The sequence below is a fragment of the Engystomops pustulosus genome, chromosome 10 (genome assembly GCF_040894005.1).
Source record: "Engystomops pustulosus chromosome 10, aEngPut4.maternal, whole genome shotgun sequence".
In the NCBI taxonomy this organism is placed as follows: Eukaryota; Metazoa; Chordata; class Amphibia; order Anura; family Leptodactylidae; genus Engystomops; species Engystomops pustulosus.
The window spans coordinates 88,764,022-88,790,356 of record NC_092420.1 but is presented as its reverse complement, the minus strand read 5'-3'; the positions used below and the strand labels follow the sequence as shown (position 1 = coordinate 88,790,356).

Sequence of the window (26,335 nt, the reverse complement as noted above, 5' to 3'; positions counted from 1 at the left end):
AGGGAGAATATGTTGATATTTGGTCCCTGCTCAATGTCGACCATATCTCGGTCGACAAGGAGCGAATCTTTGAAAAAGGTTCGGAAAAAAGGTTAAGGCTTCAAAAACCCTTCACAATTGGCTGCAGGCTTTTGCGGTGATGGCCTCCATTATCACCCAAAAATCTCCAGCCTCGGCCCCGGATTTATTTGTTTATATGGACACAATTTTAAATGCTTTTAAACTACACGGGGGTACCGCTTGGTGGAGGTACGACGAAGAGTTTAGTCGCAGCCTATCACTTAACGCCAGTATCGGCTGGGCGTCCAAGGCCACGGACGTCTGGTTACAGCTGATACTGGCACAACGCTCACAACGGCCCTTTTCAGGGGCCACCGCAGGGCCAGCTCAGCAGTCTGCCCCTGCGGGTCACAAACCCACCGGAGCATGCTGGCTGTACAACGAGGGCCATTGCAGATTCTACAACTCATGAAGGTTCAGGGACAAGTGTGCAATCTGCGGTGGTAATCACTCAGCCTTGCGTTGCTACCGCAAAAACAAAAATAACTCCTCCCTGTCCCAATCCACGAACTCCGGTGAAAGTGCACAGGCTCGCTCACTGGCTAAAGTTATATCCCAAGAAACGGGAAGCAAGCCTTCTTGAAGGGGGTTTTCTTCTCGGTTTCTTTATCCCGCACCAACCTTCCACTACCCTTTTTATGTGCAGTAATTTGATATCTGTCCGGGAAAACCCCCTCGTGGCCCTTCAAAAAGTTTCAAAAGAGGTCCAATTAGGCAGGATGGCCGGCCCCTTTGTAGACCCCCCTTTTTACAACCTCAGGGTTTCTCCCCTTGGCCTGGTCCCTAAGAAGGAAACGGGATCGTTTAGATTAATCCATCACTTATCTTTCCCAAAGGGTGCATAGGTAAATGACGACATCTCAAAGAAGGATGCAGCTGTATCCTATGTTTCGTTCGACCGGGCCGTAAATTTGGTTAGGCAAGTGGGCCAGGGGGCCCTCTTAGCCAAATCTGACATACAGTCTGCCTTTAGGTTGTTGCCAGTTCACCCGTCATGCTTCCATCTTTTAGGGTGCTATTTTGAGGGTCATTATTATTATGACATGGGCTGCTCCATCTCATGTTACTATTTTGAGGTATTCAGCAGTTTTTTGGAGTGGATCTTGGGCTATGACACAGGTCTTTTTTCTATCACCCATTACCTGGATGACTTCTTGTTTGTTGGCGAATGGGATTCTGAATCTTGCTCCTTTCTCTTGCAGAGGTTTACTTCGTTGATGGAGTACATCGGAGTTCCGTTATCCGCGGATAAGACAGTCGGGCCGGTTACCAACCTCTCCTTCCTGTGAATTGAGTTGGATACAGTGGAGATGACATTTAGACTCCCAAGCGACAAAATATCTCGCTTAAGGAAAGAAATAAGGCCACTCTGCGGCAATTCCAGGTCTTACTGGGCCTGCTAAATTTTGCTTGCAGAGTCATCCCAATGGGCGCTTTTTCACGTCGGTTATCCCTGGCCACGAAAGGAGTAATACAACCAACTCACTTTATTAGAGTGACCAATCCCCTTAAGGAAGATTTGCGGGTTTGGCAAGTTTTTTTTCAGGACTTTAATGGGTCTGGGATCCTTCAGTAAGCAGAAACCGACAGCGTTTCTTTAGGCTTGTCCATTTCCGTCACGGGTAGTAGCTTCGCTGCTATCTTGAGCAACGAATGGTGCAAGGAAAATTGGCCGTCTTTTTGGTTAAGACAGGGCCTTAATAAAAACACCACCCTCACACACCTCTTTGTATTAGTGGTCGCCATAGAAACGTGGGCTTCGGTTTTGGCCAACCAAAGAGTACGTCTGTGGTCTGAAGACCGCGGTTTAGTACACGCACTAAATAGCCTTTCTTCCCCTTCATACCCGGTACTCGCGTTGCTCAGACACTTAGTTCTGCGGTGCTTACAATCCAATATCTGGCTTAGGGCTAGGCATGTCCCGGAATTTATGAATGACTCGGCTAATGCCTTGTCATGTTCACAATTTCAGAGCTTCAGAGAACTCCACGGGTACCTGGCAGAGAATTGGATTGCTTGCCCCCAGTCCTTATGGAAGCTGGTCGAGAACAGCTTGTAGACTTGTTAAAAGGATCGGTGTCAGCCACTTGGCAGAAGTACTCCTCTACCTGGAAGCAGTGGCTAGCCATCTCCGGCGGCTCTATACCCGCAGAGAAGGACCAACTTTTAAGGCACTCACATTTTATAAGGCAAAGCACAGTTTAGCCGGACTGGCTTTTATGCTAAAAATTCACGACCGTCCTGATGTTACAAAGACATTCACCATAAAGCAAATTATGAAGGGCTGGAAAAAATAAAAGTCTTTTCAAGATTCACGCAGACCGGTATCACTGCCTTTATTCTCCCATATTATTTCCATCTTGCACATAGTATGCAGTGATGACTATGAAGTTTCCGTTATTTGAGTGGAGAATGAGAAAAAATTACCGATTGCTCTAAAATGATAAAAAATGGAAACTAACTGACATGGTATCGTTTTTTTTTTTGTTAAATTGGTCCGTTAAAATAAACTGATTATTTGCTATTAATGTATCTGGCCAGACATCTGTGTAAATTACAATCCATTTAAATTAGATATTGCAAAACAGAAGCCAAAACGCAGATTGGAACTGGCCCTTAGGTCACTTAGGCCGCGGTCACACGTACCGCTAGGCGTCTGTTCATAACGTCCTCAGCCCGAACGCAAATGCGTTTCCAGAGAAATGCATGCGATCGCCTTATCAATCGCATGCATTTCTCTGGATACGCATGTGCGTTCGGGCCGAGGACCGCCCCCTGTGCGCTAGCGTCGCGTTATGAGCGGGATGCCTAGCGGTACGTGTGACCGCGGCCTTATTTGCTACAGATTTTTTCTGCATTGTGTGTATGTGATCGCCTTCAATCCCATACAATAAAATGGGGGACATTTACAATGGCGTTTCTGCCAGTTTTGTGGCGCTCTCACCACATGTTCTGGTCTCCAACCTATTTACTAGCTGGTGGTGCCAGAAAAAAATGACTTTTTCCGCCTGCTCCGACTCTTCTCCGGAAAGGGGCGTGGCTTTGGCAGAGTGGTAACTCACACACAATTAATATGTGTCGCAGCCACTTTTGGCCGCTGTAAACTGGCGGAAAGTAGACCAAAAGAAATTTGGTCTAGCAGGGACACAAAACCGTGCTATTGCACTCACATTAGAATGTGTGCTGCCTCGGTACAGATTTTGGTCCCAGGGACAGAAAATGGTCAGACGCCAGAAATGTCTCTGCACAGCTCTACAATATTAAATGTGTATCTTCTTTCTGAGAGCAGGTCAGTCACATAGCCAATGCAGACACCGACGCTTTATGTAAATGTCCCCCAATGTACTGCATTACTTTGCGCTATGGGGCACATTTACTAAGGGTCCGCGGACCACATTTCCATCGGGTTTCCTGACTATTTCCGTGTTGCGCCGCATTTAACAGGGGTTTTTGGAGTACGCGATCGGATTTTGGCGCAATCGCAGACTTTCATGCAACACAAATCGGAGGCGTGGCCGTCGGACAACCCTGACGGATTCGGACAATGCGCAGGATTTAAAATTCAAATTGTGTAGCAAGACATGCACTCATATACACCGGGAAGAAGAAGGCGAACTCTGTCGGACCTGAGCGGGGAAGCGACACATGCAGGATATCGGGCGCACAATCTTAGTGAATCGCACCGGACTTCATCCTCGTCAGACAGTCCGGATCGGGGATGGCGACAGGACCGGGTAAGTAAATGTGCCCCTACGTGTGCAGATCACCCTCAGGGTAAATGCTGATGGTCAGGATTTTCTGCATGAAATTGAGACAGAAAATTTGTTGTGGATCTCAGTACATTTCATTTGCTTTTACACAGCTGATAAGAGAGAGAAATAAGTTCACTACAACTGTGTATTAATTAAAGATAAAAGGATAGTCCAATATGATGCACTGGATTCTGTCCCTCTACTCAATCCCTACGGCCATGGTCCGGGTCAACGGTATTCTCTCTAACAGTTTTCCAGTACGCAACGGTACCCGACAAGGTTGCCCCTTATCACCACTCATCTTCGTCCTGACCCTCGAGCCACTCCTACGCCACATCAGAGCTAACCCAGACATCTCCGGCCTAACAATTGGCGGTCAAGAATCGAAGATTGCTGCATACGCGGATGACCTCTTATTCTTTGTGACCAATCCCAGAGTATCCTTCCCCAACTTGATGAAATGCCTCCATGAATACTCTCGATGGTCGAACTTTAAAATAAACTTCTCGAAGTCAGAAGCCTTAGCTGTGACTTTGCCCTCCGTCGAGAGGGGCCATCTGGCAGGGGCATTTTCCTTCAAGTGGGCTTCGGAGGCATTATCTTACCTGGGGACTCTGATCCCCTCGGACCCCAAAGACCTATATCGATTAAATTTCCCTCCACTCTTAAAGGCGATAAAAGCAGACTGCGATTCCTGGGGTAAAAACACCTTTACATGGCTAGGACGCTGCGCAATTTTCAAAATGAACGTTCTCCCCCGCATTCTCTTTCTCTTTCAAGCGCTTCCCATTTGCCTTCCGTCTGCCTTTTTTCGTGCAATCCAAGCCATCCAGCACTCATTCATATGGGCCGGAAAACCGGCGAGACTGAAAAGGGAGGTCTTATGTAGACCCAAAGACCGGGGGGGTCTCGCTCTTCCGGACATCAGATCCTACCATCGGGCGGCACATTTAGTGAGAGTGATTGATTGGTGTCGCCACGCTAAAAGTAAATCCTGGGTACCCCTAGAAAAGCACTCCTCAACGGTACCGCTATCTGCCACCCCGTGGCTCGACAAATCCCTGACACTCGGACTGCGCAACCACCCGACTATATGGCCCACCCTAAAAGTATGCCATTCAGATGCTGTTAGAGGCCCTCTCATCTCAGCTCACTCGTCCATGTACCCTATTCTGGGACACCCCAAATTTGCCCCGGGATTGGAAGACCCGGTCTTCCGCAATTGGAGAACAGCTGGCATAAGTAATGTTTCACATTTCCGAGCAAACAACTCTTGGCGATCCCTTCTAAACATAGCAGAGTCCTCGGGGGTTTCGGTTCTGAGTCCTTGGCGTACCTTCGCACTACAGTCCTTCTTGCACACCTTACCCCCCCCAGACTCTTACGACAATACTCCTACCCCCTTTGAAACTATATGCTCGGGCACCGGACAGTTGAGACATGGCCTCTCCATTACTTATAACATCTTACAATGTCCAGAAAACCAACCCCCTCCTCGTTTCATCTCTCAGTGGGAACAAGATCTCCAAGTGACGTTTACACCAGAGCAAAGGGAACTAATTTTCTCTCTATCTCACGAGTCATCTATCAGCTCACGCTTCCAAGAAGGTAACTACAAATTGCTATCCAGATGGTATCGGGTTCCGACCAGACTCCATAGCCTGTTTCCGGACACGGACCCGACATGCTGGAGGTGTGGGGCGGCGGAGGGCACGTTCCTTCACACTTTCTGGTCATGTCCCACTTTGACTCCCTTTTGGGACGCAGTCCAATCTACGATTAGGCAGATTGATGACTACTCTCTGCCCCTCGATGCGGCTCTATTCCTTCTTCAACATAGCGAGATCTCACTCCAGGTATACAAGCGCTCGCTTCTCCGCTTCCTCGTTATGGTGGCAAGACCATGCATTCCCCTTTTGTGGCGACAAACGGTCGCCCCGTCTGTGTCCCTCTGGCTTTCGAAGGTTAACGAAATAATGCTCATGGAAGAACTCACTGCCTCAATTCATGACACATTTGAGAAATTCCACAAGACCTGGCTTCCCTGGACTCAGTTCAGGCAATCACCCGCGTACAGGTCCCTCCTGGCCACTGGCGAATAGTGAGCCCACCTACATGGACGCCCACCCAGTGGCTGCCCTGGCTGCCTGGAAATCCCATAACCCCCCAACCCCACCCCACCGGTCACTGTCTGTGGCCGGGCACCCCCCCCCCCTTTTTTTTTTTTCTCCTTTCTTTCTTTCCCCCTTCCCCACTCTTCTCTGCCCTCTTCCGTCATTCCTCCCTCCCTCCCCCCACCCCATCTCCCAACCTCCCCCCACGTTCTTTTTCTCTTTCCCCTTGGAAAACACCTTCTTTCTGTATTTGGCCTTCCTGGGCTCACCAGCGAACGCTTGGCCGCCCAGCGCAGCTGACGGTAAAAACCTAAGCCAGACCGTGTTTCTGCGGTCATGTCACATATTGGCAATCTTTTGTTCTATTCGTTGTCCTGTCTTGCTTATATGCATATTCTACTCCATTTACTATTAAAAATTGTTATATAAATAAAGAATTTAAAAAAAAAAAGATATAAGGATAAAATCCAGGCAAAAAAATATTAGATTTTTGTCAGTCTATCTTCTACTTTCACGTAATAGTCAAGTTTGTGTGACAGACGACTGGTTGCTATTGAGGGATAAAGGATCGAACATGATCGATTTTTCTGTCTGACCTGTTTGTTTTTTCCAAAGATAAGTAGTCTCCATTCTGATTTTATGAATTTTAGAGAGCAAGATGAGCAGAGCAGATTGTACATAGTGTCCTATCTGCAGGTAGCATGTTATAGCGCAGGAGGAGCTGAGCAGATTGTACATAGCGGCCTATCTGCAGGCAGCATGTTATAGAGCAGGAGGAGATGAGCAGATTGTACATAGTGTCCAATCTGCAGGCAGCATGTTATAGAGGAGGAGGAGCTGAGCAGATTGTACATAGTGTCCTATCTGCAGAGAGAATGTTATAGAGCAGGAGGAGCTTCTGCATCAGAGAAGCAAGAAAAAAGATACAAAACTTGAATAATTTGACTGCAGGGTCAGACTACGCAGGTTTTGTCGGTTGTCTGTTGCTGTGGAAACGCATGTGTCTGTATGGAAACAGGAGACCCACAACAGTAGGAAAATTTTATTGCAAATAATATAAAGACCAAATATAGACAATAACTACTTCTCATCCAACACATAAGACATAATACTGTTGAAATCATGTAGAACTATGTGAACTGAACAATTTCTGCCTCTTTTTTTTTATGCTGGAGATTTATTTTTCCCAGAAAAACCTTCAGAATGATTTCATAAAATCAGCAGCTGAAGAGCCACTTACCTCCGGGACAAGTCCTCGACAAAAGCCGCACAAGTGCCGGAGTGAACTCCGTGGATGGAGATGGATTTGGGCTGCAGCCAACAGTCAGAAAAAATAATAATAAAAAAAAAAAAATTATTTTGCACTGAAAAGAATTGCGTAAGCGTCGAACCTAAAAATCGGATCCGATATAACTATAACACAAGAGGTGATTTCATAAAAATGTGTTAAAATTATTCCACAAGTCTGGAGGTAGATAAAATAAAAAGTGGCAATGACGCAGGCAGCGATAATCATGCACTTTTGGCTGGAAAATACAAATCGCTCTGAAAATACAAATCTATATATAGAGCGGCCGGAGATAAGAGCGCAGGGCAGCAGGTTTACGTATAGACAGGGGAACGATTGTCGGTCATCATATGGATGAGGGCGTCCAAGAGATTCTCTGGAATTACAGATCTGTCACATTGTTCAGGCTGGAGCAGCAGTGTCTGGAGGAGTCATCATGGAGGTCTGCCATGGACAGCAAAGGGGATGACAATCTGATCACCAGAACAGAACATATTGTACTTGGTGTCCTATCTGTAGGCAGCATGTTATAGAGCAGGAGGAGCTGAGAAGATTGTACATAGTGTCCTATCTGCAGGCAGCATGTTATAGAGCAGGAGGAGCTGAGAAGATTGTACATAGTGTCCTATCTGCAGGCAGCATGTTATAGAGCAGGAGGAGCTGAGAAGATTGTACATAGTGTCCTATCTGCAGGCAGCATGTTATAGAGCAGGAGGAGCTGAGAAGATTGTACATAGTGTCCTATCTGCAGGCAGCATGTTATAGAGCAGGAGGAGCTGAGCAGATTGTACATAGTGTCCTATCTGCAGGCAGCATGTTATAGAGCAGGAGGAGCTGAGAAGATTGTACATAGTGTCCTATCTGCAGGCAGCATGTTATAGAGCAGGAGGAGCTGAGAAGATTGTACATAGTGTCCTATCTGCAGGCAGCATGTTATAGAGCAGGAGGAGCTGAGAAGATTGTACATAGTGTCCTATCTGCAGGCAGCATGTTATAGAGCAGGAGGAGCTGAGCAGATTGTACATAGTGTCCTATCTGCAGGCAGCATGTTATAGAGCAGGAGGAGATGAGCAGATTGTACTTAGTATCCTATCTGTAGGCAGCATATTATACAGCAGGAGGGGCTGAGCAGATTGTACATAGTGTCCTATTTACAGGTATCGTGTTATAGAGCAAGAGGAGCTGAGCAGATATTACATAGTGTCCTATTTGTAGGCAGCATGGTATAAAGCAGAAGAAGCTAAGCAGATTGTATATGTTGCCCTATCTACAGGCAGCATTTTATAGAGCAGGAGGAGCTGAGCAGATTGTACATAGTGTCCTATCTGCAGGCAGCATGTTATAGAGCAGGAGGAGCTGAGCAGATTGCATATAGTGTCCTATATGCAAGCGGGATGTTATAGAGCAGGAGGAGCTGAGCAGATTGTATATAGTGTCCTATCTGCAGGTTCATGTTATAGAGCAGGAGGAACTGAGCAGATTGTACATAGTGTCCTATATGCAGGTTCATGTTATAGAGCAGGAGGAGCTGAGCAGATTGTCCATAGTGTCCTATCTGTAGGCAGCATGTTATAGAGAAGGAGGAGCTGAGCAGATTGTACATAGTGTCCTATCTGTATGCAGCATGTTATAGAGCAGGAGGAGCTGAGCAGATTGTACATAGTGTCCTATCTGCAGGAAGCATGTTATAGAGAAGGAGAAGCTGAGCAGATTGTATACCGTGTCCTATCTGCAGGCAGCATGTTATAGAGCAGGAGGGGCTGAGCAGATTGTACATAGTGTCCTATCTGCAATATTTTGTTGCTATCTATGAATAGGGGCAAACTTGTCTATGGAGAACCCCTACTGGGCTAACACTACTGTGCTCTTAGCTCTCTGCATGGAGCTGCTCCTCAGCCTCCCCTTCCTTCTAGTAAAAGCTGTAGGAAGATTCTGGTTACTTACTTATGCAGTTGGTCAGAGGGGAGGAGCTGTGGAGCAGAGCTATGCAGTGATAAGAGCACAGCAGTGTGAGGACATGCCCTGCAGTTTAATCCTGGAATCTAAATGCATATTTCACAGTCCTGCTGCTACTCACAACACACAAAAGTCTGATTACACATCTCTCCAGGGACAATACCTAACACTGGGTGCAGTACTGTACGGTCAAAATAGTCGGATTTTTCTTCATGTTTAGTCAGATTTCGTTTTTCCGGAGGCGTTGGATCGCTTTATATCAATCTCCCATGTAATGTACAGACTCTGTTCACACTGGTGCAGAATCTGGGCCTGAACTTGCTCTGCGTCTCACGTCTTCATCCTTCAGTGACTGAATACCAGACGTTTGCTGCACAAATTATTCATCATCCGACCTGAGAACGAGATGAAGGAATTCACGGAGGAATTTATGATATTCATCCATCAATCACCGCAAGGCAGATGGTAATAAGAGGAAAGCTTCCCAAACCTGGCGGGTCAGAGGGGGAAGCTGCGCCTCTCATACACACAAATACAATACAGGCGGTCCTCTACATAAGAACACTCGACTTACAGACGACCCCTAGTTACAGACGCACCTCTGGATGTTGGTTATTTCCTGTACTTTAGCCTTAGGCTACAATAAACAGCTGTAACAGTTATCACAGGGACTGTGGGGATTTGTAATCTAAGCCAAACAAATGGCCATTGACCCCCCAAGTTAAAAATCAACTCAAAATAGAAAAAACTGAGAAAAGTTCTTTGTTTGGGAGTGTGGGTAGGCCACAGCAATTTTTATTAAGATATCATTTATCTTTGTAACTTTTTAACAAGTTGACAATGTTTGTAAACATGTAAACAATAAAACAAAAGAATATAATTTTAATGCCCGCCTGGCTTGATTGTATAGAGCTCTTCTCCCGAGATGGCGGCTGCCGCAGGACAGCCGTCATGTGGGTGTCTTCCTCGCCTTCGGGCATGTCTATCCTCCTCCGCACTGGCTGCGACTCCCCCCCCCCAACAAGGAAGGAATCCCCAACAATCCATACATGGGTCACCTGGCCTGAAAAATACAAAACGAAGGATAGCACAACCTAAAGATAAACACTAACGTTACAGTAAGTTAAAACAGGGGATTGAGATCTGGTCGGATGTATGACTTAAAACAATCCGACTTCCATCTTCCGAGTGTTTTTATTGCTTCCTCACTCATTCCACAAGAGTGCGCCGTGGTCGCCGCACCGATGTGAAATGAGTGAGTGCCAAATTCTTTGGGGTTTAAACCCAAAAAGAGTATTATCTTAAAAACCGCACTAAATTGGAAACAGGACAGGGGGGTACCTGAAAGGTGCAGTAAAAAATTCTGACCCGCTATGCGTAAATGGGCATATCTCCTAATCAAGGAAACCGGGCATGGGTTTGAAGACATGGGAAGTATGGTAATCCATCTTCCTCTACCAAAAACATCCGTTTTTGACTTACGAATCCGAATTTTTACCCCAGTATCGCTGACTAGTACTTCCGATTGCAGCAAACCGCCCGATTTTACCGCGCTGAGAGGAACTAGCTCCCCGATCCGTAGCGCCCCGAAAAATGCTATAGCAAAGGCCGAACTAAACAAGGAGAGTCTACTGGAGTTGAAAACATCAGTCTTAATAAATTTCCCCTAATATATATGTTTTCCCTTACATCCTACCTTCCTTACAATGTGCTGCTGAATTTAAGGACAAAAAAACAATTCCCATTTGACTTCATTCTACTTTCTGTTGTTCATTTTTAAAACAGAAACTGCGCAAAACTGAAGCCAAAACACAGATGGGAACTGGCTCTTAGATGAAATTGCATCAGTTTTTACATAGGTCTTGATAAATATGACTTGTTCCAAAGCGCCAAAAAGTGGTGTATCACTACATACCTTTTTGTTAGAAAAACAATGCATATAAAAATACATTGGAAAATGTACAAACATTTTTTAAAAAGTTAAGTAAAATTCAGTAAAAATCTATAAAAAATTTTTTGCATTTCTAACAGTTGGCAATGGGAAGTGCAAGTCACCGCAGACATCTTATAATCAATATGTATTTTGTATCAAGAGGATACCTGTAATATCACGTATCATCAGCCATATAGATGCATTTCTACATATTTTAAGGGGCAAAATGGATGTTACCTAATTTGCATATTAATATCACAAAATAAATGTCTTTCACCTCCCTGTGACCACATTCAGTCTTATTCATTGCCTTCTCCCAGCAACAAGTCACCAGAGCCAGATGTTATTGTACTTGGTAAGGGAGAGGTTAATGGATGCTCCCCCCTTCCTCTCCTCCTGGGATGCAGACTTGGTGCTTGGACACACCCCCTTCTGACGTCATGACAGCTGGCCACGCCCAGAAGTGTTTGGTCCTTTTAAACCTGAGCTGATTATTTGCAGGGGATTTACAGAGAGAGGATGGAAAGTTGTAGACAAGACATGGCCAGGGCTGACAGCTGAGAGGCTGGGGACTGGGAGAAGAAGGAGAAGAAGGAGGGGAGGCAAGAGTTAACAGGGACTCCAGGTGAAGCAAGGTCCTGCAGGTGCCTCATAGGAGACAAAGGTAAGGAAGTTGTGATCATCCCTGAATCTTCTGGCTATGGTGGGACCTGCTGGGACTTGTAGTGCACCAATATCGCTTATTGACTCCTTTCTGTTGCAGTAAAATTTGCAACAATGTGTCTTATTGTAAATTCTTTGAGATCCTGGAATATACATGTAGAGAGATGATAAATGTATATGATGACATTATGTACATTGTATCTGGCATTGCAGTTGTTTCCTCCCTCCCTTGTGTCTCCTCTTGTATGTAACCTCCTAGGAAATTGCCTCATGTTTACACTCGCCTCGGCGCTAGCACCTGGGTTTATTCGTGTCTCCGGGGCTACAAGGGGTTAATCACGAGTCGCGTAATCTGAGCGCTGACCTGTTTTTCTGATGGAAGTTATGAAATGTATCAGTGATTAGAATGTGAAGTCCTATACAACTATATATTCTGTATTCTAGAACAGGAGGCGATATTAATGTATCAGATTCTCCCTTCTCTTGTGTTGGGGTCAGATCTGGCAGATGATTATCCAGAATGATCTGACAGTGAGAGGTCATATTGGATCAAATGTGCAGTTGCACAGATTTTGTCCAAAAAAATCTGATTAAAGGGGGTTTCCTCTTCTTATAGTAATAAAGTTTGTGTACCTCGAAGATTAAAGGGGTCGGCCACTTTCAGCAAGTAATGAAAAGTTATACAATTTTCCAAAATACTTTCTGTATCAATTCCTCACGTTTTTTTTTTTCTAGATCTCTGCTTGCTGTCATTCTATAGAAGCTTCTATGTTTACTGCCAGTGAATAGAAATCTGCCCAGGGTCTTGCGGTGGACAGGCGGGTGCATGAGCCATTATTATCACAGAGACTAATGATAGTAACGTCTGTCCATGCGGGCAGATTTGTATCCACTGGAAGTAAACAAAGAAGCTTTCTATAGAAGGACAGCAAGCAGAGATCTTGAAAACCGCAAGGAATTGATACAGTAAGTATATTGGAAAATTGGGTAACTTTTCCCTACTCAAGCCATATCAATTATTTCTTAAAAGTGGACAACCCCTTTAACATGGAATAAGATTCAGTAGAACTTGTCATTTGTTATTAAAGTCCAGGATTGGGGAAGTGTCCTCACACTGCTGTGCTCTTAGCTCCCTGCAGCCTAGTATCTGCTGTAGTATTCAACCAGACGTCTGCTACATATTTTAATAAGAGCAGGGAGTTGGATCTAAGAATCAGTTCATTGCACAGAGCTAAGCAGTGTGAGGATACTCCCCCAGTCTAAGTCCAGCTGCAATCCTGGAGTATTGTAATATTTTACTGCAGCATCAATACCTAACTCAGGCTGCGGTCTGCATGGTCAGAACTGATAGCACATTCCCTTTAAACTTGGGTTAACCCCTTCAAATACTGAGAACACAGACTAGAACCCTAGAATTCCGCTTTTGATCCAGTAGAACTGCAGTAGGACCAGTTGTTGGGTTTATCATATCAACTGTACAATATAAGAAAGACAAGTGGATTGACTTATTCCTTCAAGGGAATGTATAATGATGTCTGAACCCCTGTGACACGGGAGACAGAAGACCCCGATATGTGGTTGTGGGGGTCACAAGTGACTGTCAGCTTTGTTGGTCACTTCCCGCAGATGATTAGCTGAATCTCTTCTTCCCATCTGTCGTCTGTATAACAGGATTTACGTCTAGTCCGTTGCCAGGTAAGCTGCTAATATGTAGGTTTATCTTCAAGGCCTCGTTCACACCAGGGGGCCAACTGTGGTCATAGGGCAATGTTACTGAAGGACAGCGGGTTCTTGGGTGCAGCAAGTCGTGTCTCTAGGGTCATCAGACTGCACCACACAGGACCAAACCAAATACACTCCCATCCTATGGCCCCCCCACTGAATGCCGCCTCCCATCCTGTGGCCCCCCACTGAATGCCGCCTCCCATCCTGTGGCCCCCCACTGTATGCCACCTCCCATCCTGTGGCCCCCCACTGAATGCCGCCTCCCATCCTGTGGCCTCCCACTGTATGCCGCCTCCCATCCTGTGGCCCCCCACTGTATGTCGCCTCCCATCCTGTGCCCCCCCCACTGTATATTGCCTCCTATCCTGTGCCCCTCCACTGTATACTGCCTCCCATCCTGTGCCCCGCCCACTTTATACCGCCTCCCATCCTGTGCCCCGCCCACTGTGTACTGCCTGCCATTTTGTGCCCCCCCCACTGTATACTGCCTCCCATCCTGTGCCCCCCCCCACTGTATACCAGCTCCCATCCTGTGCCCCCCCCCCACTGTATACTGCCTCCTATCCTGTGCCCCCCCCACTGTATACCAGCTCCCATCCTGTGCCCCCCCCACTGTATACTGCCTCCCATCCTGTGCCCCCCCCCACTGTATACCAGCTCCCATCCTGTGCCCCCCCCCACTGTATACTGCCTCCCATCCTGTGCCCCCCCCCACTGTATACCAGCTCCCATCCTGTGCCCCCACTGTATACCAGCTCCCATCCTGTGCCCCCCCCACTGTATACCAGCTCCCATCCTGTGCCCCCCACTGTATACCGCCTCCCATCCTGTGCCCCCCCCCCCCCACTGTATACTGCCTGCCCATGGGACAACTATATGATCTCTATGGTGTCTGATGCATCAGACACAAGCCACTATTATTGATAAGCCATCAATATCTAGTTTTGGCCAACTCTTTGAGCTCCCTCTAGTGGTGGCTACAGGCAGAGAGAATTTCATCCTTTCACATATTTGTAGCTCAGGAAAACAAAACTCAAACTGCTATGAAGAAGTTTAGGATCCATTTAGTTGTGTTCTACCGCTTTAATGTTGGAGGAGGTTTTTTTTTGCTAATAAAACCCTACAGATTTTTGACCTACTTTTTTTTGTTAGATTCATTGTGACTTTTTATGCCCTCAGTCCATAAAGAAGAAGGAACGCCTGGTGTGTAATGTATAGATGTTGGCATTAGGGAAGATCCCAGGCAGAAGTCTCATAGGTCACATCTTCAAGTCAAATTTGGTTTGTCAGACTTGTACCCCAAGATATTCCCCATCAGCTATTGCTGCCCTTCTGCACTGAACTTTGTCCTCCTGCAGTCTTAAGATACGGCCATGAAAAGCCCATTGTACATAAAGTCCAATAAAATCCAAACATAATCTACAGATTTACGTCACAGGTCATGAGCTGAATATATAATATGACGTTATTACTGGGGGGAAGGTTCTGTGCTGAAGGGGGGTTACCATGCTACATGGTGTCCCAAAATATATATGTATATATGAAATAAATATGTAAATCTGGATGTTATTTGGGTAAATGGGGGGGATGGGGAATGGACGTTAAGCCAGAAAATGTTATGGGAAGCCTCATTATAGAACCTAGGGGTATATAGGTATCAGTTGTACCCAGTCCGTATTTATCATGCAAATTCCGACATAAATGTGTTGTACGCCCCATGTTACCAAAAAAAAGTGGCGCACTCTGTTAGGGCAGTGCAGGGGGTGTCAGGTTCATGAAGAACGAGCACCAAAAATCCTGAATTCTGGCGCCCCCTGTCCATTACACAGGACACTGCACGTAGTACACATGGCACTGCTGTTAGTAAATGTGCCCCATTGGCCCACATTTATTAAGTGTTTCCACCAGTTTTCTGATGTCTTTGCACTGAAAAGAACGTACAAACTGTGTGTACATGTATTTGTAAAGTGTCTGCTTGTGCCGAAAAAACAGAAAAATGTGCACCTAAACGGGATGTCACTGCTTAGTCGGAGTTTGCAGCACATTTAGTACTGACAGGCGCCACAAAAGATGGTGCCCACTTCCCAAGCAGTGCAGGGGGCGCCATGCACACTACACAGGCAACCGCACATGGGACACCACGCGCACATTGGACACCTTGCGCACATTGGACACCGCGCGCACATTGGACACCGCGCGCACATTGGACACCGCGCGCACATTGGACACCGCGCGCACATGGGACACCGCGGGCACATGGGACACCGCGGGCACATGGGACACCCTGCGCACATGGGACACTGCGCGCACATGGGACACCGCGCGCACATGGGACACCGCGCGCACATGGGACACACGCCGCACATTGGACACCGCGCGCACATGGGACACCGCGCGCACATGGGACACACGCCGCACATGGGACACCGCGCGCACATGGGACACACGCCGCACATGGGACACCCTGCGCACATGGGACACACGCCGCACATGGGACACACGCCGCACATGGGACACACGCCGCACATGGGACACACGCACACCCGGGACACCCCGCACCTAGGACACACGCACAAGTTTTGATAAATCTGGCCCAATCTTTCCCATGTTCCTGTATAATCCTGCAGATTTTCAGTATGAATAATCTGCACAAAATCCACAACGTGTGCAGATACCCTGAGTGGGACCAGAGATGCAATACCCTGACATGGCCTGGGTGCAATCTACAGGTTAGGGGCGAGTAGCTGGTGTCGGACCCTCCCTGATACATTTCATGCTTATGACTATTTGCTATTACTATTACACAAGTGGCGGCTTCACAGTGGCGAAGATTTCCCATATACACAGGCAGATTGTGCAGTTGCATCACAGCCTCCTATTTAGCAATTCGCACTCTCCTCTTATTTCTCAAGTTGCCGGTCACAAGACATGAGTTATATGTACTAATACACACTGGGGCTCATTTACTAAGGGTCTACGGACCGCACAAAGGTCGGATATTTTCCGACGATTACTGTTTTGTGCCGCATTTAAAAGCTGATTGTGGCGCACGTGATCGTATTTTGGCGCCGACTTTCATGCAACAGAAATTGGGGGGGCGGGCTGATGGACGATCCGACTGATTCGGACAAAGCGTGGGATTTAACATTCAAAATTGTGTTGCATCCAATGCACTTACAAGCAGCGGGAAGAAGAAGGTGACCTCTGTCGGACCTGAGCGGGGAAGCGACACATGCAGGATATCGGGCGCACGATCTTGGTGAATCGTGGCAGCTCTGAATCCTCGCCGGACAATGCACCTCGGGGATCGCGATGGGACTGGTAAGTAAATGCCCCACTGAGTGCACCAGGTGACTCTACTAGGGGGAGGACAAGCACTCTGGATATGGTGGCGACAGATGATGAAACAGAGGGAATTAGTGGCAGACATGACACCGGAGAATGGATGGACTCCTTGCGTCCTGGAAGATTGACCTTTAAGCGGTGACGTGAAAAGGAGCATAAAAAGGACGCACTTGTTTTCTGCTGAAATATTCATATGTAATCCGCATCATGCGGAAAGGTTGTGGCTGACATTATGTGGGAAGCAGATGACAGAATTGGTTTCAAAAGGGACCCTGCCCCCAGATTTTACATCATTAAACTACTATTTTGTGAAAACTTACCATTTTATCTAATAAAATCTCCTCCAAAATCATATTCAAATGAGCTGAGAAGAGTCAAGTTTTAAAGGTTGCAGGGGTAGTGACTAGTGACTTCATCTTCTGTTCTATAGCGGCTAGAAAATGCTTTTGGTGTCATATTAAAGATGAGAATCTCTTCTTTCACACCTCATCAAGCTTGTGGATCTGTGAAACACAGAACCGGAAATAGAGAGAGCTAAAAGACAGGTATTGGATTTTTACATGCAAGTTGCATTTTCAACTTTGTCTTTAGCTGCCTGTATCTCCGGTTCTGTAGCACACAGAACCACAGGCCTGATGTGACCTGAAAGATGAGATTCTTCTCTTTTAATATGACACCATTTCTAGGTTCTGTAGAAGTGACTCTCCCACTGCAGCTTTCAAACTTGACTCATTTCAGGTAAAATTTGACTCTTCTCTGCTGATTTTCACATGACTTTGGAGAATATTTTTTTATAGGTAAACATTCACGTGACAACGGCTACAGGCCGAAGCTGAAACACAAAGTTTTTCAGACTCCCTAAAATGGGAATATGTTCCATTCGAGGGTCCATAAAGCTCAGGAATATTGCATAACCAAAAGGACCCTCTAACCATCACGTGCATCTCCCTTTATTGGAGTTTGTACTTTCTCCATCTGTTTTGTAACTTTTGGACAATCTTATTTTTTTTTTTATATGTTCCGCTTGGTACCAAATCTCTCCTCATCCTATTCCCTTCTGTATATGGAGCACGGATGGCAAGGAAAGGGTTAACTGATGTCTTCATTACCAAGTCCTGGAAATGAGATGTTGATTAGGGCAGGAAGCTCCGAGATCATGAATATCGTTAGATGGATAATCAGGAATTTAAAAAGCTCATTAAAATAGATAAATCTTTTTATTTTTATAAATATCTTGATTCAAGTTTTAACCTGAAGAAGGTCACAGTCTCAAGGCCATATATATATATATATATATACAGTACATGCTGCATCACCAGGGCACAACAATAGAAGAAACATGGGTATAACTTCTAGGGAACTGATATCTGTGACATCACTGTGTGTATTATCCCTGTACTGTGACATCACTGTGTGTATTATCCCTGTCCTGTGACATCACTGTGTGTATTATCCCTGTACTGTGACATCACTGTGTGTATTATCCCTGTACTGTGACATCACTGTGTGTATTATCCCTGTACTGTGACATCACTGTGTGTATTATCTCTGTACTGTGACATCACTGTGTGTATTATCTCTGTACTGTTACATCACTGTGTGTAATATCCCTGTCCTGTGACATCACTGTGTGTATTATCCCTGTACTGTGACATCACTGTGTGTATTATCTCTGTACTGTGACATCACTGTGTGTATTATCTCTGTACTGTTACATCACTGTGTGTAATATCCCTGTCCTGTGACATCACTGTGTGTATTATCCCTGTACTGTGACATCACTGTGTGTATTATCCCTGTACTGTGACATCACTGTGTATATTATCCCCTGTACTGTGACATCACTGTGTGTATTATCTCTGTACTGTGACATCACTGTGTATATTATCCCCTGTACTGTGACATCACTGTGTGTATTATCTCTGTACTGTGACATCACTGTGTGTATTATCTCTGTACTGTGACATCACTGTTTGTATTATCCCCGTACTGTGACATCACTGTGTGTATTATCCTGTACTGTGACATCACTGTGTGTATTATCCCTGTACTGTGACATCACTGTGTGTATTATCCCTGCACTGTGACATCACTGTGTGTATTATCCCTGTACTGTGACATCACTGTGTGTATTATCTCTGTACTGTGACATCACTGTGTGTATTATCCCTGTACTGTGACATCACTGTGTGTATTATCCCTGTACTGTGACATCACTGTGTGTGTTATCCTGTACTGTGACATCACTGTGTGTGTTATCCTGTACTGTGACATCACTGTGTGTATTATCCTGTACTGTGACATCACTGTGTGTATTATCTCTGTACTGTGACATCACTGTGTGTATTACTCCTGTACTGTGACATCACTGTGTGTATTATCCCTGTACTGTGACATCACTGTGTGTATTATCCCTGCACTGTGACATCACTGTGTGTATTATCCCTGTCCTGTGACATCACTGTGTGTATTATCCCTGTACTGTGACATCACTGTGTGTATTATTCCTGTACTGTGACATCACTGTGTGTGTTATCCTGTACTGTGACATCACAGTGTGTATTATCCCCGTACTGTGACATCATTGTTTGCAAATTTTGCACAGAATATTTACTCTCAATGAGAAGGGATGCATCAGCCATGAGGTGAGTTGAGCCTCTTGCCTCAGGCAGCAGCACCTGCAGCAGAAACGGGATAGCATCAGGGACGCAGAACCTAACACTTAAAAAATAATCACATCTGATGTCATTATGGGTGTGAGACCCTGCATGGGGAGCCCACTTACTGATATAGTACTACTGGATGGGGAAAAGGGGGGACCCCATTGTATATCTCTCTTCAGGCAGCTGAGAGTTTAGGTTCCCCTCTGGGCACTATATGGATGTAGCCTATACCGTATACGTCCCGGTGTTCCCTATAGTCTGCGGATTCTGTGTTAGGCTCGGACCTGTATATGGACATCAGCTTGAGATTCTTGGGTTGAAGACCACCATAAAGTGTCTCCTCCATCCCTCTCCCCCCCCCGCTCCCAGTCTTTGGATGTATGATACTTACTATACCTTAGGAATTCCTTTGGAGTCTCCTTCATCTTTTGCGCTCCCTTTTGTGTTGTAGATGGCTTCTGCCACCGATCCGAGATACGGACATCGAGACGCTTCGGACCAGAACTTTGATTATATGTTCAAGCTTCTGATCATCGGGAATAGCAGCGTGGGGAAGACGTCCTTCCTGTTCCGCTATGCGGATGACACCTTCACGTCGGCCTTCGTCAGCACCGTGGGCATCGACTTCAAGGTGAAGACCGTCTATCGAAATGATAAGAGGGTGAAGCTGCAGATCTGGGTAAGTGGGGGCCCCAAGTGATCCAACATTATCAATTTTACTGGTTATTATTATGTGATAGGAGAAGCCCTTTTAAAGGGAACCCGTCTGCAGACTGTAGACGGTGTTAAAGGGAACCCATCAGCTGTCTGCAGACAGTGTCAAAGGGAACCTGTCTGCAGACTGTAGACAGTGTTATAGGGAACCTGACAGCATTCTGCAGACAGTGTTAAGTATTGTCCCTGGAGAGGTGTGTAATCAGACCTAGGAGAAACAAGGTTTCTACATAAGTCTTTGTCCATGAAATTGGATCACAGACCAGCGCGACCAGCTTCTTCTTGTAAATGATTATAATCATACCCTTGTTTGTGTAGCATCAGAACTGCTATGAATAGGATTTATATTCCAGGATTGTAGCTTCTCCAAGTACACTGTAGGTGCGTCCTCACACTGCTGTGCTCTAAGCCCTCTACATGAAACTGCTCCATAGACCTCCACTGGTTGAATATAACAGCTGTCACTCAAAGCAGAAGGGAAACAATGCACAGGAGCTTAGGAGTCCCCATCTGTGTGCCAAGTCCAGCAACAATCCTGGATTAATAATCAATATTTTACATTCCTGCTGCTATTAACAACCTACACATAGCTATAATTACACATAACTCAAGGCCAGAGATAACACTGACTGCAGAGAGTACAGCAGTGTAAGGATACAACTACTATACAACCCTTCAATATACATGCTATTTTCACACAAGCCAAGATTACACAGATCTCCAGGGACAATACCAAACACTGCCTGCAGAGAGCACAGAGCACAGCAGTGTAAGGATATAAATGCTATTTTCACACAAGCAAAGGTATGATTACACAGATCTCCAGGGACAATACCTTACGCTGTCTGCAGAGAGCACAGAGCACAGCAGTGTAAGGATATAAATGCTATTTTCACACAATCAAAGATTACACAGATCTCCAGGGACAATTCCAAATGCTGTCTGCACAGAGCACAGAGGACAGCAGTGTAAGGATATAAATGCTATTTTCACACAAGCAAAGGTATGATTACACAGATCTCCAGGGACAATAACGTATGCTCTCTGCAGAGAGCACAGAGCACAGCAGTGTAAGGAAATAAATGCTATTTTCAAACAAGCAAAGGTCTGATTACACAGATCTCCAGGGACAATACCTAACACTGTCTGCATAAGGCCCAGCGCAATTGTTGAAGCTAGACTCCTAGAATATACATCCATATTTCACAGTTCTGCTGCTACTATTATTACACATCCAGGAATGCATAATATTTGCTGCAGTTTCCATGATAAAAACTGCTGTTGGTTTCCATTTAAGAGTTAATGAATACCCAATTATCACAAGGGCTGGATGTAGCATCCTGAAATAGCTGGAATATTCTGCCCCTACCCCTCTCAGCCCCTAATGAGGAGATTTTAAATTATGCGCATAATAAGCATCTCAAGTAGTCCTGATCTCACCCAGACGTAACCTGTGACCCGGGTGTGGGGGCGTCTGCTGCACCGATACAATATGCATCTTCTAGATGTGATTAGCCGCGGCTTGTGAGATGATTCCGAATCCCGGCATGTTATGGAGGAATATCCGCTGGATGAGCTTCCATGACAAATAGAACATTGTCACTTGGTGCATTTACAACTTTTCCACCAGCTCCACTTTAAGTTTAGAAGTTGGAAATTTTACTCAATTTTATTGCTGTTTTAGCTCCTATCACTCAGTGATGGTCAGAGAGCAGGGACTCTCTAAGCCAGTGATGGCGAACCTTTTGGAAACTGAGCGCCCAAACTACAACCAATAGCCACATATTTTTCACAAAGTGCCAAAGGCAAATTTAAAGTAACTTATTTCGAACGTATTGGCATCCTGAAGACACCAATACAGTAGAAAGATGGAGAAATTTGGATTATTATTGTAGCTTCCCTCTAAGGTCCCCTTAACAGGATGAATCACAGGCCCTGAGAAGGGGCTTCAATGATAATCCAGCTCTGCCTACACCTCCTTGCTCCTCCTGTACTTCAAGTCACTTTAAAATAGTACTGAACATGGCACGTTCTGCCTGGGACTGCAGGAGGAGGAGTCCTGAATGGTGACCTTTGTGCTGGGTGATGGCCTGGGTGCCCACAGAGAAGGCTCCGAGTGCCATCTCCGGCACCCGTGCCATAGGTTCGCCACCACTGCTCTAAGCAGACACTTCATGATCCCTCTAGTGCTGCGAAATGCTTAGAGCTGACAAGGTGCTTCGATTATCAGGGTCCAGGTTTATATACACTTCTTAACATTCACTAGTATCTGACATGTAGAAAGAGAAATGAGAGATGATGAGATCCATGAGATGCATATAACACATGACATCCTCAGCTCTGCCATATTATACTCTATTATCTCTGCGATATGCCTCCCTCTCTGTCCTATGGATAAAGACCTTATCTGGCTGTAACTTGTAGCTTTACTATCCTCACAATGTGATGCTGGCAGGAAGTCAGAGTCAGTGTGTGTGTGAGCTCGTCCTGGAATGCAGGGGGGAGGGGGCTGGAGGCAGGGAGGAGCTCAGTGCAGTGTCAGACAGAAGAACAATATGTCCTCCTGACCCTAAATTCAGAAGATCTAGGGTCGGGTCCAGGGGCAATAAAAATTGTGTACACCAGGACTGATAGAGACAGGTTGGAATTATATCTGTAAAATGCTGTATTTTAGAGAATTAGATAATTTGTTATCCTGAGTACGGCATGCCCTGGGTTTCCTGGATTCTAGGAGGAGGCCTTGAGTCCTGTCTGACAAACTCTATGCTGGGGTGACAGCCTGGGTGCCCACAGAGAGGACTCTGAGTGCCACCCCTGACACCTGTTCCATAGGTTCACCATCACTGCTCTAGTGTGTAAGGGGTCCCGAGCCTATCGGCACAGGCTGTGGAATGGCTTGGGAATTTATGTAGCGCTAGTTTCATACTGGATTATGGATTCTCAATCCACAGCAGAAATCTTGTATAAATCTCGCCCTCTACACTGGGACTATATTACGCTGCAGATTTCCGGTACACAAAAAGGTAATCTGGGCAATGTGCACAAATTGCCATGCCAATATAAACCCCCCACATTACATAATGTCCCCCTTATCTCTTCCATTAGATATGTCTCTGCATATACATGTACCTATGTTTTTGCCTCCTTTGAAAGATGCAGCCTCACCATGATGCCCTCCGCTTTATCTCTCACTGCTCCAGCCCCTCCTCATGGCATCTCTCTTTTTCTCACAGTCCCTCTCACTGATAGATACAGGAAGAGGGGAGGGGGAAGGAGCAGGATGAGCCATAATCTCCTGCTACAGCTCCTCCTATTCAGCAGAGCTCATACATGTAAACAAACAATCATGGAGAGTCTGCAAAGCACAAAAATAAGTATCAGGACTGCTGAATCTCTTCAAAATTCTGTCTACAAGACAGTAAAGGCACATGGGCAACTCAACTTAAGTAAAAGAGTGGGCAACCCCTTTAAGGGACCCCAAATAAAGGCACTTCCCTTGGGAATACCCCTTTAAATAGAAATATCAGATTCCCCCTACTGCTTATTTTTAATCTCCTATAGGTCTAGACACTGACATAATATAAGCCCACTCCGGGAGGAATTACTTTGAATCTGTCTCCATTGTATGACCTTGCTTTTAAGATTCTTATAAGAAGCGCTCGTGTACTTGAGGCGACTCATTTATAAGACGCCTCATATTCTGAAGAGCCTCCTAATGACCCTATTTGTGCTTTCATGTCATGTGTGGAGTGCAGCTCTTAGCGCTCCCCTCTAGCTTCATTGCTTATTACACTGAGCGATGAGATGACTGCAAATACAGAATTGTTAACATTTCTGGACATTTTGGCCGAGGCTTTAAGTGTTTATAACCTTGCGATGTTCGGAAAATCACACGTCTGCATCTCCAGTTACAAAAAAAATTATAAAGTCTAGAGGGCTGCGGGGTAGAGCTGGAGTGGTTTTATAGGAATTTTTTTTTTAAAGTTTTAAAATTTAGCATTTCTATCATTCTAAAGCATATCTGTGCATTCAGGTAACTTTCAGAATAAGTTGTATCTTTGTACGTGAAAATTATGTTCTCCTCGTCAGGGCCGATTATAGCCTGTTTGCTGCCTGAGGCGAAAATTTAAATTTTCAAAGTCTCCTAAATAACAAAATCAAATACACCTCTCACAACAGACCCCTATTGAACTATATAAAGCCCCCCCTTATATTATATACAGCCACCCGAATCGCCCCATATTTTGCCGCCCTCCCTCAGAGCTTGGACATCTGTCGCCTGAGGCGAGTTTCTCATCTCGCCTCATTGAAGATGCGGCACTGCTCCTCATACATCTCATTCTCACTTGTCCTGGTGGCGGTGCGCAGAGACCAGCAGCTATGATGTCTCCCATACACTGGTCCATTGCACTCACTCAACAAGAATCTGCATAGATGACCTCTGTTTCTTAGAGGTCTCAGAGCCGGTGGCTGGAGACTAGCTGCTATGATTTCTCCCATACACTGCACATAGAATGTACTGAAAAATCTTCTCCCTCAATCAGGGATATTCTATATATTACATATAAAATATAATGTTACAGTAGAGATTTTGGCGATCACGTAGAAAACTTACCATTGTCTGCAGCAGCATTTGTCTCTCTGATTCTCTCTTACTGGGCTCAATATGAGTTCCAACCTAGGATAGAAGCATGGGGAGGCGGATGGTCATTTTTCTATTTTAAGTGCAACTATGCTCATAAAGTGTCACTGAACGCTTTAAAGGGTTCCTCTAGTGTCTGCTAAATTTGAGATGCTTCTTGTCATGTCATCTTCATGTCGTGAACTCACTCTGGGCAGGAAATTGTTGCAAAAACAGTGTTCTAAAATTGGGAAAAAAAATGTAATTTTTTTTTTTTAAATTACAGAAACGGCGCCACTCTTTTCTATAGGTTGTGCATGGTATTGCAGTTTAGTCGCATCCCATTTCCTTATTATATGATCAACTTCTAACCACTGAGTTCTCTCCCCTCGATACTTAGTGACAGGCGCTATATGTATGACATTGGGCCCCGGGCTCGGAGTCGCTGACACAGAGCTGTGCCTACGTCTTTGATGCAGTTTATACATCAGTGATGTGTCCTAGGAGACTATAGAGGCCATATACCCTATGAGTCACTCCTACGTCTGACTTTCCTCATACTCCATTAGTTTTATTGTTGCATCTTGTACAAAGGACAATGAAAAAAAAAAACAATCACAGGAGAGAAAAACCTGCGCTGCAGCCGTCACACATGGACATTAAGGCTTTGGGCAATGAACAAATGTCTTTCCTACCCCCCCTCTCCTGGACATATATAGATATAATTAAAGGGCATCTACCACCAGGATGAAGGATTGTATGCAAATGAGCCTGAGGGGCTGCAGGCTCCATATGTGTTAATGAAGCCTGGAGCCCCTCAGGCTCATTTGCATACAGTGCCGTAATCCACAATGGAGACCATGTGGAATCACATGTGTTTTTACACGGTGGACCAAACGTGAATAATTGTCTGGTGTAGAGTTACCAATGGGGTTTTCAACATCTTGTAGGTCCCACCCATCTCAAGAACGGGGGTCCAAAGTTCAGTTTGCTGCTCATGCAGGACCAATCAATATGAATGAAATCAACTGTAGTGCAAACCCCTCCTACAATGTATTCATTAGCACTATCACCCACGGGAGGGGGGGGGGCGTGCTCCTGCACAGTGTAACAGCCTGTGAAGCTACAATACAGAGGGGGCTCTGGTAACACCCCGCAGAGCCCTTCAGGCTCATTAGCATAATTCTGAAAGCTGATTTTAGAAGGAAGGAGGCCATGAATAATAAATATAAGAAGATTACCACAGTCCCAGTGCCTAGATCTATGTCCCTGGTTTATCATGATGGATTTTGATGGTGGGTTTCATTTAACAGGGTCATAATCTGGGGATTCTCTAATGGACTTTGCAGACATGATTTCTCTAATTTTAGGGAAGTGCTGTTTTTATCAATATGCAAATTAGCTGTTTGGTGCATAACCATTGTAGAAAGAAGGAAACTGGTGCGCCTGCAGGCACGTTCATGCCCATGGTGCCCACAGGTAGGTTGGCAAAGAAGAACAG

The 26,335-nt window shown here is 45.5% G+C and overlaps 1 protein-coding gene across 1 annotated transcript in view; it reads left to right on the top strand.

Moving 5' to 3' along the window:
* The first annotated feature begins 11,590 nt into the window (after nucleotides 1-11,590).
* Nucleotides 11,591-26,335, top strand: part of RAB3B (RAB3B, member RAS oncogene family) — a 43,710-nt gene continuing 28,965 nt past the window's right edge. The window contains exons 1-2 of the mRNA XM_072127574.1: nucleotides 11,591-11,767; nucleotides 19,951-20,178. Of these exons, the coding sequence (XP_071983675.1) occupies nucleotides 19,951-20,178 (228 nt within the window). The 5' untranslated portion in view covers nucleotides 11,591-11,767. The remainder of the gene's footprint in view (nucleotides 11,768-19,950; nucleotides 20,179-26,335) is intronic.